The 13,832-nt window shown below is 44.0% G+C and overlaps 1 protein-coding gene across 2 annotated transcripts in view; it reads left to right on the plus strand.

Annotated features, from left to right (window-relative positions):
- The window catches only part of large2 (LARGE xylosyl- and glucuronyltransferase 2), a 61,194-nt gene extending 48,014 nt beyond the window's left edge, over positions 1–13,180 (plus strand). For both annotated transcript variants that reach the window (XM_069139623.1, XM_069139624.1), the window contains exons 4-16: positions 1,468–1,757; positions 2,871–2,953; positions 3,908–4,031; positions 6,688–6,859; positions 7,349–7,453; positions 7,546–7,658; positions 7,901–8,026; positions 8,122–8,277; positions 8,402–8,565; positions 9,137–9,415; positions 9,577–9,723; positions 9,814–10,009; positions 10,202–13,180. In XM_069139623.1, the coding sequence (XP_068995724.1) occupies positions 1,468–1,757; positions 2,871–2,953; positions 3,908–4,031; positions 6,688–6,859; positions 7,349–7,453; positions 7,546–7,658; positions 7,901–8,026; positions 8,122–8,277; positions 8,402–8,565; positions 9,137–9,415; positions 9,577–9,723; positions 9,814–10,009; positions 10,202–10,399 (2,153 nt within the window). In that variant the 3' untranslated portion in view covers positions 10,400–13,180. The remainder of the gene's footprint in view (positions 1–1,467; positions 1,758–2,870; positions 2,954–3,907; positions 4,032–6,687; positions 6,860–7,348; positions 7,454–7,545; positions 7,659–7,900; positions 8,027–8,121; positions 8,278–8,401; positions 8,566–9,136; positions 9,416–9,576; positions 9,724–9,813; positions 10,010–10,201) is intronic.
- The last annotated feature ends 652 nt before the right edge of the window (positions 13,181–13,832 follow it).

Here is a 13,832-nt window from a genome sequence, read left to right on the forward strand (position 1 = left end):
GGATGAATTAGGATCATTTGAGTGTGCATGAATAAACAAGTCAAACCTTTATTTTGAAGTGAACAGAAGTTCTCTTACTTTGAAGGAGATATGTTTCCCATGACACAGGACAAGCAGGGCATTTTAATGTGAAATCACAGACTGCAAATAAAGATGCACTCAAAAGTGTCTTAAAGTGTAATACCACTGGAGGCCACTAGGAGCTGTCTCCAATAGACTCCCATTGAAAAAGCATATAATAATAATTCCAGCATTAATTAAATATTAAGACTCAAACACATGTTTGGAGGCAGGGTTGTTTGATTGACAGGCCGCTGGTGCAGTCAGGTTTGCTGTATAGGTGGGCGGGGCATAGTGTTCCCTGGCTCCTCCCCAGCTTGTCCAAATATGATCACAAACCAACAGATTAAAATGAGCTCTGTTAATTTTAGTTTCATATTTCTGTCTTGAAGCAGCTGAGCGGAGAGAATCAAACAGGAAGTGAAGCTCAGCTGAATCCGGATGCTTTGATTCTTCTGACTCTGGATTTAAAACCGAGTTCACGTCAGCTTCAGTCAATTTAAAATTAGCCCTCAGAGAACGTTTTCTCTTTTGTCTTTTTCAACACTCTCTCCGTTCTGTGGGAATATTCACACTCCGATTCTGTTAAAAGAAAAAAAAAGATAGAGGAAGATGAGCAGACGTGTGATAATGAGACAGTTTTCGAGTGTGATTCTCAGGAGAACTCGTCGCTCACCGGCTTCCTGCTGAGAAGGAGGAGACACGACGTCACCTGGAGGGTGAAAGTCTGCATCTGTCAGAGTCAAGCTGGACGTGAACATGTTGTCTTCAGGTGTCTCTGTCTTCTGTAGAGGTGGACGTTCAGAGGGAAATATTTATTTCAATAATTCAAATATAAATGATTCAGATTCAGTTTCTAGTGACACATATTTCTGCTCCAGTTTTACCAACAGACCTTAAAGTCACCGTCTGTAGTTTTCCTGGTAAAAAGCTAAATGGAATTCTTCCAACTAAAATGTATTTTGTGTCAGTTAGACCGAAATAAAAGCGTTTCCTTCCTCTTAAACATTTGCAGAGCGAACTTTTGCTGCGATAGATTATTTTTTTGGAGGTGAAAGAAAATAATTTTTAAATGACTTCTAATGTACAAAGGGTGTGTTGGAGGATGTTCCAAAAGTCTCTTATTTTCACAGACTCATATGTGGCTCATAATTTTGGTCCCCACATCACGGTAACTTATGTTTTAATAAGCAGTTTATTTCACAAGTAAACAACCTGTAGATTCTGTCCTCCACACACCAGGGGGCGCTGCAGAGAGGGTTTCAGTGTTTTTCACACTTACCTTAAAATTGAATCCTGACTCTAATGTTCCTCCACTGATGCAGACTTTAAATAAACAGTATGAGTCATGTATGTACTGCTAACGCTCTGACCCCGCCTCCATCTCTCTTGCCCCTCCCCCCTCAGATGGCCGCTCCCTCCTCCTGACACCCTGCCTCGCTGACACGCCGGCTGCTCAGCTCTTGGAGCGAGCTGTCCTGGAGTCACGGGTTCGAGAGGTGGAGGAGGAGAACCGACAGATCCGGCTGCAGCTCAGCCAATCGCAGGGTACCGCTGCCCAGCCGGCCGACGGTAACTACGGCAACCAGCAGTGGGGCGCGTCCGCGGACACTGGGCCGGAGGACAGTGACAACACGGCGGAGGAGAAGAACAACCACACAGAGTGTCCACGCTCGCCCACCGTCCAGAAGTGTGAGGTCAGAAAACATCTGCATGATCAATAAAACACCCGAAAGTATCAATAAAACAATAAAACACCCGAAAGTATCAATAAAACAAAAAACCCCGAAAGTATCAATAAAACAATCAAACACATGAAAGTATCAATAAAACAATAAAACACATGAAAGTATCAATAAAACACCCGAAAGTATCAATAAAACAACAAAAAAAACGAAAGTATCAATAAAACAATCAAACACATGAAAGTATCAATAAAACAATAAAACACATGAAAGTATCAATAAAACAATAAAACACATGAAAGTATCAATAAAACACCCGAAAGTATCAATAAAACAATAAAACACCCGAAAGTATCAATAAAACACATGAAAGTATCAATAAAACAATAAAACACCTGAAAGTATCAATAAAACAATAAAACACCTGAAAGTATCAATAAAACAATAAAACACATGAAAGTATCAATAAAACACCAGAAAGTGTCAATAAAACAATAAAACACCCGAAAGTATCAATAAAACAATAAAACACTTGAAAGTATCAATTCATCTACAACCACGTTTCCAAAGCGTAGTGACACTGTGTAAAATGTAAATAAAAACACTGTAATGATTTGTAAATCACATAAACTGATATTTAATATTTAAATAGACCAAAGATGTCAAATGTTGAAACGGGGACATTTTTTTGTTTTATGAAAAATATGTTCTTCAACACGTCTCATAGAAGTTGGGACAGGATCATGTTCTAAATCACTTGTGTTCATAGACGATGGTTTTCACAGGTGTTCCTGAGCCCATACAGTGATTTCCACTCCAGAATAGTATCTATTACACTCTATATAGTGTAGCAGCTCTTTCATCTGTTGTTTTTTTTCTGCCTCGGAGCTGCAACTTTTCAAAGACGTGAAATCATCCATATTAGAAAAGCTAAATATGAAATCTGACATCAGAGAGAGGCTGTCGGGGTTTGGGGTGTTTAAAACCCCGACTGATCATGGAGGTCACATGTTCACAGCGTGATCAAATAAAGTCTGACGCCGTGAGCTCGGTGATGAAGGACGTTGACGTTAACGAGTCCCAGCTGCTTTAACTCAGCTGCTTCTTCTTCTTGTGTCCCTGCAGCTGATCCATGTAGCCTGTGTTTGTGCCGGTCACAACGCCAGCAGGGACGTGGTGACGCTGGTGAAGTCGGTGCTGTTTCACAGGTGAGTTCTCGTGACAGAGTTCGTGCAGGGAGCTTTTAAAACCGAGAGGACGACCCTGAAGGTTTCTGTTGGTGGGTGTTGTTCAGTGTTTCAGTGTTTCAGTGTCAAACTCCATCTGCTCTTTTTGTTCATTTTACAGATGTTTTTTTAAAACATCACTTTAGTTGTTTTTTTTTTCAGCCCATTTGATGCTGCTGCTGATATAAAATGAGTTCTGTGTTTCTTCCTCTTAAAAAAAAGTTTTTTTCAAATACATTTTTACCAACATGGATTTAACGTAAACGGGAACTCGGCAGGACAGAGAAGATTAAAGTGTATATCCTAATAATTAATGGCAAAATTAACAGAATTATAAAATAGATGTAATAAGGGACAAAGAATGTTTGTACAAAACCATGGATATTAGCTGCCACACGACAGATGTTCAGGTGCTAGATTAACGAGGACACTGATGACTTTAGCAATTTAAACACTAAACTACCGACCAGACCAGTTTTCACCGGGTGTTTTCAGACCGAACAGTTCTGGGAACTTTCTGAGGAACCACCCAGCGGGAACTCCACCAATAGGAACGCTGCTGTGGTTCCCTTTCAGACAGCGAACTGAAGCTGTTATATTGCTGTCTTCAAACCTCACCAGACTCCCTTTACAAAAACAATCATTTTACCTCGCAGAAAATGTAAGTTACCTCAAACTAACACACAAACTATCAAGGCAGCGGTAAACCAGCAACTCTCATGTTCTGAGGTAAAATTACTGCTTTTCTCAAAGGAGTCTGGTGGGTTTGAAGACATCGATGTAACGCTGCAGTTCCCTGATGGCTGTCTGACTGTAAAAAGTTCCTCTGGTCTGAAGGTGTCTTTTGTTAAAGAACAGCCAGCGTCTTTTCCACCTCCTGACCTCCTGACCTCCTGACCTCTTGGCCTCTGCATCTCTGTTTCTTCCTGTTTCCAGGAGAAATCCTCTCCACTTTCACTTCATCACTGACACAGTAGCCAATCGGATCCTGAGTTCTCTGTTCCAGTCCTGGATGGTCCCGTCGGTGCAAGTCAGCTTCTACGACGCTGATGAGCTCAAGGTAAGAGGACGAATACCTGGTATCTCACACACACACACACACACACACACACACACACACACACACACACACACACACACACACACACACACCTGGTCCCTGGTCCCACACACACCTGGTCTCACACACACACCTGGTCCCTGGTCCCACACACACCTGGTCCCTGGTCCCTGGTCCCACACACGCCTGGTCTCACACACACACACCTGGTCTCACACACACCTGGTCCCTGGTCCCACACACGCCTGGTCTCACACACACACACCTGGTCCCACACACACCTGGTCCCTGGTCCCTGGTCCCACACACGCCTGGTCTCACACACACACACCTGGTCCCACACACACCTGGTCCCTGGTCCCACACACGCCTGGTCTCACACACACACACCTGGTCTCACACACACCTGGTCCCTGGTCCCACACACACCTGGTCTCTCTCACACACACACACACACACACACACACACACACACACACACACACACACACACACACACACACCTGGTCTCACACACACAGACACACACCTGGTCTCACACACACATCTGGTCTCACATACACACACCTAGTCTCACACACACATCTGGTCTCACACACACACCTGGTCCCTGGTCCCACACACACCTGGTCCCACACACACCTGGTCTCACACACACTTTACGCCCGGTAAAACATACCTCAAACAGGATGTCCTCTAGTGGACTGACGGGGTATTACAGGCTTTGTTTTGATAAAAGCTGACAGTTTAGAGCGTGAGTCCCTCCGGCTGATCCAATGTAACATCACCCAGCAGCAGAGGAGTGGGCGGAGATGGAGGCGGGGACTAATGAAGGCAGAGGTGTCGAGTTACATCGAAGACACTTTAGGGAATTTTTCTTTTAAATATGTGATATTTATGGTTTCAACAATGACGGGAGCAGAAGTTTGAATATGAAACACAACAAGCAGCACAGCGGCTCTCCCTCGACAACAACAACAGCTGATTGAGTCGTAGTCAAGTGACACTCGAGCACAAAACAAGCAAATAATTCCCTGCAGCTTCAGGTTGACGGACGTACTGCGAGCATGAATCAGTGTTTGTTCTGCCTCCTTCACATCGTTGCCTTCTCCTCTTCCTCAGCCGTTGTGCTGAACAATGAGAGCTTTGTGGCATCAGACCTGCGGCCTCTCTGCTTCCTCGCTTCCCATTAAGTCACATTAAAGTGCAGAGGAACGGCCGCGACTCTAAGCCGATTATATTTGCAGATGATGCACTTATGCAGATCCAATTACTCTGAATCAAGAGAATTAATTAAAAGACACTATTTGCAGATTCAGAAAAGGCAAACACATGAGTCTTTGCCAAAATATGCTGAATGTGTCTTTGCGTTCACCCACACACTGAAATCTGCTCACACATAATGAGCGTCACCTGTTTCCTCCAACAGACACTACAACCACGTTTCCGAAGTTGACACTATAAAAAGTAAATATACACAGAATGCAATGATTTGAAAATCACATAAACGCATATTTTATTGCAGATAGACTAAAGACAACATATCAGATGTTGAAACTGAGGAATTTTATTGACTCTGATGTCAGCAACACGTCTCTATAAAGTTGTTCCAGGATCATGTTCACCACTGAGCTGCATCAACTCTTCTTTTAACAACACTCTGGAAACGTTGGGGAACTGAGGAGACCAGTTTCTGGAGTTTTGAAAGTGAAATGTGGTCCCATTCTTGCCTGATAGAGGATTTCAGCTGCTCAACAGTTCAGGGTCTCCTTTGTTGTATTGTTCATGTCCTGATGCTCCAGATGTTTTCAATGATTGACAGGTGTGGACTGCAGGAGGCCAGTTTATCAGCGGACTCTTCTACTAGAGAACCATGCTGTTGGAATACGTGCAGAATGTGGTTGGACGTTGTTCTGCTGAAATAAACAAGACCTTCCCTGAAAGAGACGTTGTCTGGATGGCAGCATATGTTGCTCCAAAACCTGAATATATCATTCAGCATTAATGCTTCCTTCCAGATATTCAAGCTACCCATGCCATGTGCACTAATGCATCCTTGTACCATCACAGATGCTGGCTTTAGAACTGAGCTGATAACAAGCTGGATGGTCCCTCTCCTCTTTAACCTGGAGGATGCAGCGTCCATGATTTCCAAACAGAATCTCAGATTGTGATCCATCAGACCTCAGGACAGTTGTCCACTTCACCTCAGTCCATCTTCAATGATCTCGGTCCAGAGAAGGCGGCGGTGTTTCTGGATCATGTTTCTATCTGGTTTCTTCTTTGGAGAGTTTTAACATCATTTGTGGACGCAGCGATGAACTGTGTTTACAGACGATGGTTTTCACGTTTTTTTTTTTTTTTTTTTTTTGCATTACACAACTTTTCCATCTTTCGACACGCTGCCATCAAATTCAAAATGAACATATATTTTTCATAAAACACAAAAATTGCTCCGTTTCAACGTTCAATACGTTGTCTTTAGTCTATTTTCGATTAAATATGCGTTTATATGATTTTCAAATCATTGCGTTGTGTTTTTATTTACATTTTACACAGCGTCCCAACGTGGTTGTAACTGCTTCATGTTCACCTGTTTGTTCCTCCAACAGAAACTAACTGCTCATCGTTGGTGTTCATGTGTTTGTCGTTTCAGTCCGAGGTGTCGTGGATACCCAACAAGCACTACTCAGGTATTTACGGCTTGATGAAGCTGACGTTAACCAAAGCTTTGCCCTCCGACCTGTCCAAGGTCATCGTCCTGGATACCGACATCACCTTCGCCACCGACATCGCCGAGCTCTGGGGCATTTTTAGGAAGTTCACAGGTGAGATGTTCTTCAGTTTTTTTTTTTATCTTTATAATCCAAATACAGTGTTTAAAATTCAGATCTGTGAATGCAGACTTATAAAATCATCGAGTTCATGACCATGAACTTATGCAGCTTTTACTTTGAAATGAGGACTTTAAATTTGAAATGTAAGCAGGAAGTTGTGGCCGTCAGCTGACCGATGGCGTGACTGAACTTTATTTTGATATTTTTTGTTTGATCAAGAAGTCAAATACGGTTATATCTGTTTTAGTTCAAGTTTTTTTTTAACTAAAGTATGCTAAAATTAGCTGTTAACGGGTTGTTGTTTTTGCTCTGTATCTTTGGATGTGTCGGTCCCTGATCCTTCTGCACCGGATTTTTTTTAACAATAATTAACTTTAACTCCCATCCTGAGCGGCAATATCTAGTTTTCCTGAAAACAACATTCCTGTTGAAATGGACTCCCCGACGTTAGCTGACGGCTGCTGGTCGCTGTGTTCTCAGATAAGCAGGTGATCGGTCTGGTGGAGAACCAGAGCGACTGGTACCTGGGCAACCTGTGGAAGAACCACAAACCCTGGCCCGCGCTGGGACGAGGCTTCAACACAGGTGAGCTGATTGTTTTCTGGACAGATCTTCTCAGAAGCTCCTGCAGTTTAATGAGCGGTGACGTGTAGTTCGGTGTCCTTCGTCTCTGCCAGGCGTCATCCTCCTCTACCTGGAGCGGCTCCGGAGGATCGGCTGGGAGCAGATGTGGCGGCTGACGGCGGAGAGGGAGCTGATGAGCATGCTCAGTACGTCGCTCGCCGATCAGGTGAGACACGCCTCCAACCGGCTCTCAGCTTGTTGTTCTTCATAGCAAAAGCAATATGGGAAAACAAAGACAATACTCTTTTAAACTTTATTATTTGTCTTTATATTTCTACATTTATTTCCTTATTCTTTTACAGATTTATTCTTTATTATGGCACTACTATCGCTGCATCTCTTCTCCAGGGAACAAAAGGCAGAAAACATCAATCACATATGTTTTTAAAGCTGTGTGTGTGTGTGCAGGACATCTTCAATGCCTTCATCAAACAGAACCCGGTCCTGGTCCACCAGCTGCCATGTTTCTGGAACGTCCAGCTGTCCGATCACACTCGCTCAGAGCAGTGCTACACCGAGGTGTCCGACCTCAAGGTACACACTCAGGAACACACACACGTCTGTAGTTGTGTTGAAACCACAGATTCAGGTTGGATTTGTTGTGAATAAAAACCTTCCCGTCCTCTCAGGTGATCCACTGGAACTCTCCGAAGAAGCTGCGCGTGAAGAACAAACACGTGGAGTTCTTCCGTAACCTCTACCTGACCTTCCTGGAGTACGACGGGAACCTGCTGAGGAGGGAACTGTTCGGATGCCCGAGTCCAGCCAGTCCGGAGAGCGTGCAGGTGAGACGCACGCAGACGCAACCGAAGTCCAGCGTCTCTGGAAAACCAGCACAGATCCTGAGGAGACAGAGGAACGGACTTCTCTGACAGACTTCCTGTTTCCTGTTTCCTGTTTTTCCTGCAGCTGCAGGCGGCTCTCGAGGAGCTCGATGAGGACGATCAGTGCTACGACTTCCGGCGGGAGCGGCTGACGGTGCACCGAGTGCACCTTTACTTCCTGCAGTACGAGTACATGCCCACCAAGGACGACACCGACGTCACGCTGGTCGCTCAGCTCTCCATGGACAGGTACTGAACCGGAGCTGCTGCAGGTCCAATCAACCGGAGACTGTTTCAACTGTGCTGCTCAGAAACTAGAAATATCTTCAAATAAACATGTTTACAGAAGAAATAAACATGTTTACAGAAGAGATAAACATGTTTACAGAAGAGATAAACACGTTTACAGAAAAGATAAACATGTTTACAGAAGAAATAAACATGTTTACAGAAGAGATAAACATGTTTACAGAAGAGATAAACACGTTTACAGAAAAGATAAACATGTTTACAGAAGAAATAAACACGTTTACAGAAGAGATAAACATGTTTACAGAAGAAATAAACATGTTTACAGAAGAGATAAACATGTTTACAAAGAAATAAACATGTTTACAGAAGAGATAAACACGTTTACATCCCTAATTACGACCACATTTGAACTTGCTTCTCTCGCCTTGTGACTTCTACCTCGACCTGTTTTATTTATTTTATTCACTAAACAAATGGTGAATTTATAATAAAGAAGATATCTTGCGTTGCAGCGCTGACGTGGTCGTAGTCTTCCTCATTAACGTGACTTTCCGTGGACCTCCTGCAGGCTGCAGATGCTGGAGGCCATCTGTAAACACTGGGAGGGTCCCATCAGCCTGGCGCTCTACATGTCCGACGCCGAGGCGCAGCAGTTCCTGCGCTACGCTCAGGCCTCCGAGGTCCTCAAGAGCCGCAAGAACGTCGGCTACCACATCGTCTACAAGGAGGGCCAGTTCTACCCGGTCAACCTGGTGAGGAACGTGGCGCTGAAGAACGCCAACACGCCCTACGTGTTCCTGACCGACGTGGACTTCCTGCCGATGTACGGCCTCTACGATTACCTCAGGTAGGTCCGGCCGTCCTGCGAGAGGTAAAAGAGACTAAAACCAGAATGAGTGAAAGCTTTCATTAGAAATTTGTCGGCTGTGGAAGTTTTAGGTATTTTATTTGTTTCTGATGGTATTAAATTGCTTCGTACGCTGGTTTTTCCTCTCGGTGTAAACGCAGGAAGTCGGTGGTGCAGCTGGACATGGCTCACACCAAGAAGGCTCTGGTGGTTCCGGCCTTCGAGACGCTTCGTTACCGTCTGTCCTTCCCCAAATCCAAAGCCGAGCTGCTCTCCATGCTGGACATGGGGACTCTCTACACCTTCAGGTACCCCGACGAAGAGACTTCTTACAGCAGCGAGTCCTTCTGGAGGAAAACGGGTGGTGAACTACTTCCTTCTCTTCCTGCGTCCTCCAGGTACCACGTGTGGCCGAAGGGTCACGCTCCCACCAACTATGCCAAGTGGCGAACGGCCACGACACCCTACAAGGTGGAGTGGGAGCCGGACTTCGAGCCGTACGTGGTGGTGAGACGCGACTGTCCGGAGTACGACCAGCGCTTCGTGGGCTTCGGCTGGAACAAGGTGTCCCACGTCATGGAGCTGGATGCTCAGGTGTGTCCGCAGGTCATCAGGCCCACGAGGCCTCCTGGAGGTTTAGCACAAGATAAGCGTTTATCAGACTGTAAAGCGTAGATCGCCAGCAGAGAGAAAATGTAGACCTGGAAATGTGCACGAACAAACTCAAACAGCAGAACCAGAGCAGCTGTACGTGTTCCTAAACCCGTCTCTTCTTCTTCTTTTCAGGAGTACGACCTGATGGTCCTCCCCAACGCGTTCATGATACACATGCCGCACGCTCCAAGCTTTGATATCTCCAAGTTTCGTTCCAGCTCCAGCTACCGCAACTGTCTGAACACGCTGAAGGACGAGTTCCACCAGGACCTGTCCAGGAAGTACGGCTCGGCGGCGCTCAAGTACCTCACGGCCCAGAGGAACATCTAAAGAGCCGGGAACCGCTGAGAGCCGGCGAACCCGTCGGACGCGCACCGACAACCGGAGCTGGGTCGCGGCGGCGCCGACGTGACGGTAAAGCTTTACAGCCCTTCGAGCGTTCTCGGGCTCCCGTGCATTAATTCTCCAGTCGAGGTGCAGAGACGAAAACCCGGAACAGGACGGCGGATTTCTTCACCTGAGAAAGGGACAAGTGTGGATACCGTTGAGACGAGCTTTAAGGCAGGAAACAACAACCATATTCTTACAATTTGTTCTGACAATCAGGGCTTTTTTTTTTTTCCAGAAGACTCTTAAGAACCAGTCGGTCTGGAAACGACCTTTTCGGGAGAAACGTTGCATTTGAGTCACGTTTGGGATGCCGGTCGAACTGGAGAAAGATTTAAGCCTTATCACTCTCATGATATTAACGAAGATATTTAATTATCTTTTCTTTTCTTTTCCAGTGTAAATCAGAACCAATGATAATGAACATTTACAACTTTTTTTTTATTACGGCTTTACATAAGAATCAATTTATTTTGTCTTTCTATATTTTCTGACGTCTTTTAAAAAACATCCGTCGCGTCCCGGTCAAATAATTTCACTCTTTCTGTGGGCTTCAGGGATGTGCTTCGAGAGTGTGTGTGTGTGTGTGTGTGTGTGTGTGTGTGTGTGTGTGTGTGTGTGTGTGTGTGTGTGTGTGTGTGTGTGTGTGGGAGAGATCCAGCTGCATCATACAGCACGTCTTCAACACGCGTGCTGCGTGTCATCGGTGTCATGCTCGCTCTTGTCCTGCATGTTGAACAGTTGCGCTTCACGTTGCGTTTCCGTCTTCATCCCTCTGAAAGCATCAAAATTCTCTTAATGATCAGAAGAATCTTTCTCGACTTGGACCAACACGACGCGTTCTTATTAACTCTAAAATGGGATGGTGACGAAGGAAAGAAGCTTTATTTTAATTTGTTGTGTTTGTGTGTCTCAAATGTGTGTTTAATGTGCGAACTACTGAACCATTTCACCCACAATCCCCATGTCTTGTAAAGTCCAGCTGAAATTACAAAATTCAAACCTTTTTGCAGGTAAAAGTCAAATGTATCATCAGTTCTTTGTGTTTCAGATTGAAGTCCAAGAATAATTTGTTTTTGTAACTCGGGCTGATGTCGATTCCAGGACGATATATTTCTTTCCAAAACTATTCTGGAAGCATTTGTTCAATAAAAAGTTTTTAAAGCCCATTTTAACAAAAAGAAAAATCCTTCCATATGTTGACGAAGGCCGTGAAATGTGACTGAAAGCTTGAGAAAAAAAGGTACTTCCCTTATTTTGTTGAATGTCCTGAAACGCCTCAGTTACCTTAAAATGTAACTCTGACAGGTCTGAGGCCAGAAATCAGTTGAAAGAGTGAAACACGGCGTTTAATCTCAGATTGTCTGCATTTAAACTGAGTGATTTTGTCTTCGTGGGCGGGGCCGAGCAAATCAAACCTGCGTGTGGAAAAATATTTGAGTATTAAAGCATGCTAGCGTGGACGTAGCCGAGCTATTGAAATTTGGTGCCGATTGACGACATTCTTCAGATGATATTAAAAAAATTCAATTGGCGTCTTGTTCTGGTGCAACTGGGGGCGGAGACATAGTGTTGAGGCCCCGCCTCCAATGCTAACCTCAGAACATGTGACCCATCTATGTGGAAAAAGTGTTTGACAGCTAGCAGCTACTAATTATTCTTTTCTAGAAAGTCACAAATACAGCGACCATGACAGTCCAGATAATGTCGGCTGTGTGTGCATGTGCTCACAATTGGGGCGGGACCAGGGGCGGGGCTTCAATACCATGTCTCTGCCCCCCAGGTCACTCACTAACTTGCAGACTGTGGTTGCAAATTATGTCACCAAGATGGCAGCGAGCATTTCTGCCATATTTAGGCTTCCGTACGTTAACAGGAAGTGGTGACACATTGTTTTGCAGTTTACGGTCTGAGGATGAAATCAACACAAACTATACAGATCAGGAGGTTCCACCAGGAAACTGCAAAAACTCGACCTGCTGATCTGTATTCTTCTTGAAGTTTTTAATTTCAAATGGACTTTCATCTTCTTAATTTATATTTGTTGTAATTATTTTTTTTTAGTGTTTGCCTGGTTGATCCGTCCAACACCTCCAAATAGTCCAAGATTAGCAATGAAATGAAACGTCATGTTGGAGGATAATTCGTAATCATCTCAAGCTGCTGTCTGATCATAACTGACCAAAGCCAATTATTCTGCCTACTTGGTGCAGATCTCTGTCTTGTCTCGCTCCTCAGAGGCTGAGCCGGATGTTTCTGATGTCCTCTGTAGCACAGGACAAGAAGAGGAGAATTTCGGATGAGACATCGCTGCTCGTACCGACATCAGACTTTGTTTTTTTGTTTTTTTATCATTCGTCTTTTTTCTTGATCTCTAACCTGCATTTTGGCGGGAAAAAAAGGCAAGCAGAGAAGAAGAGAAACAAATCTGGTGTGATTTCCATTCAGAAACAGAGTCGGGTACGGAGCGTTGGGTCGTAAGCGGTGGTGTTGGTGGTGAGACCCCCCCCCCCCCCCCCCCGCCACCATCCACACCGGCTCCATCGACTTGTTGATTGTGGTAAATGCTAGTGCCTTTGCTGTATTGTGAAACTGGATATTGATTGTACTGTTGTACCGACAGGGCCTGGGGATAGTCAGGCGCTCTATTTATTATTGTTGACTCAAATCAATCATATTTTTCTATGTAAGTGCTTTAAATAAATTTGCCCTTTTTTATCACTTCGTCTGGGCTGTTTAGTTGTTCGACGCCGACGTTCTTCCAACCGCTGCAGCTTTTCTGTTGAGTTCATGTTATTTGGGGATTACGAAGGCCTTGAGGAATTTTTATATTCTTACCCTGCAGGGCAAAAAGTGTCTTGGGATATTTCAGGAATTTATAATATTTACCAAGGTCAGTGGTTTTAAGCTGTGTGAGTCTTTCATGTGTGTAATTGGACCAGTGAAAATTTACAATACAAGTAAATTGCTTTGGATGAATACGTCTCCTGATAGTTCTCATTCTGTTTTAATGGAAAATTACAATGAAATAATTGGACGCACAACTTTCCCTGCAGTGCGCTCAAGAGTTCACTATTTCTCAACAAAAGCAACAGTTTCTTTTCATCAAAAAGAGGAAATTAATAAAATCAAAAGCAAATTAAGGAACTGGGTACAAATTTTGAAAATATACAGTATCTATATTTAAAGATGGAAAATGAGCAAATACAGAAAACACCAACCAAATAGATTTTTATTATAATATATTTTTAAACAACCACAGAAAACAACCAAATACACAACATTTCAAATATATGATGCATCTATGTATAAAAGATTTATTTGTACAGAACATTTTAATAACACGGCAAATTAAAGTGCTTTACATAAAACAAAA

The sequence above is a fragment of the Embiotoca jacksoni genome, unplaced genomic scaffold (assembly GCF_022577435.1).
Source record: "Embiotoca jacksoni isolate LCO1_2020_lvr unplaced genomic scaffold, fEmbJac1.0.p SCAF_84, whole genome shotgun sequence".
Taxonomy (NCBI): Eukaryota; Metazoa; Chordata; class Actinopteri; family Embiotocidae; genus Embiotoca; species Embiotoca jacksoni.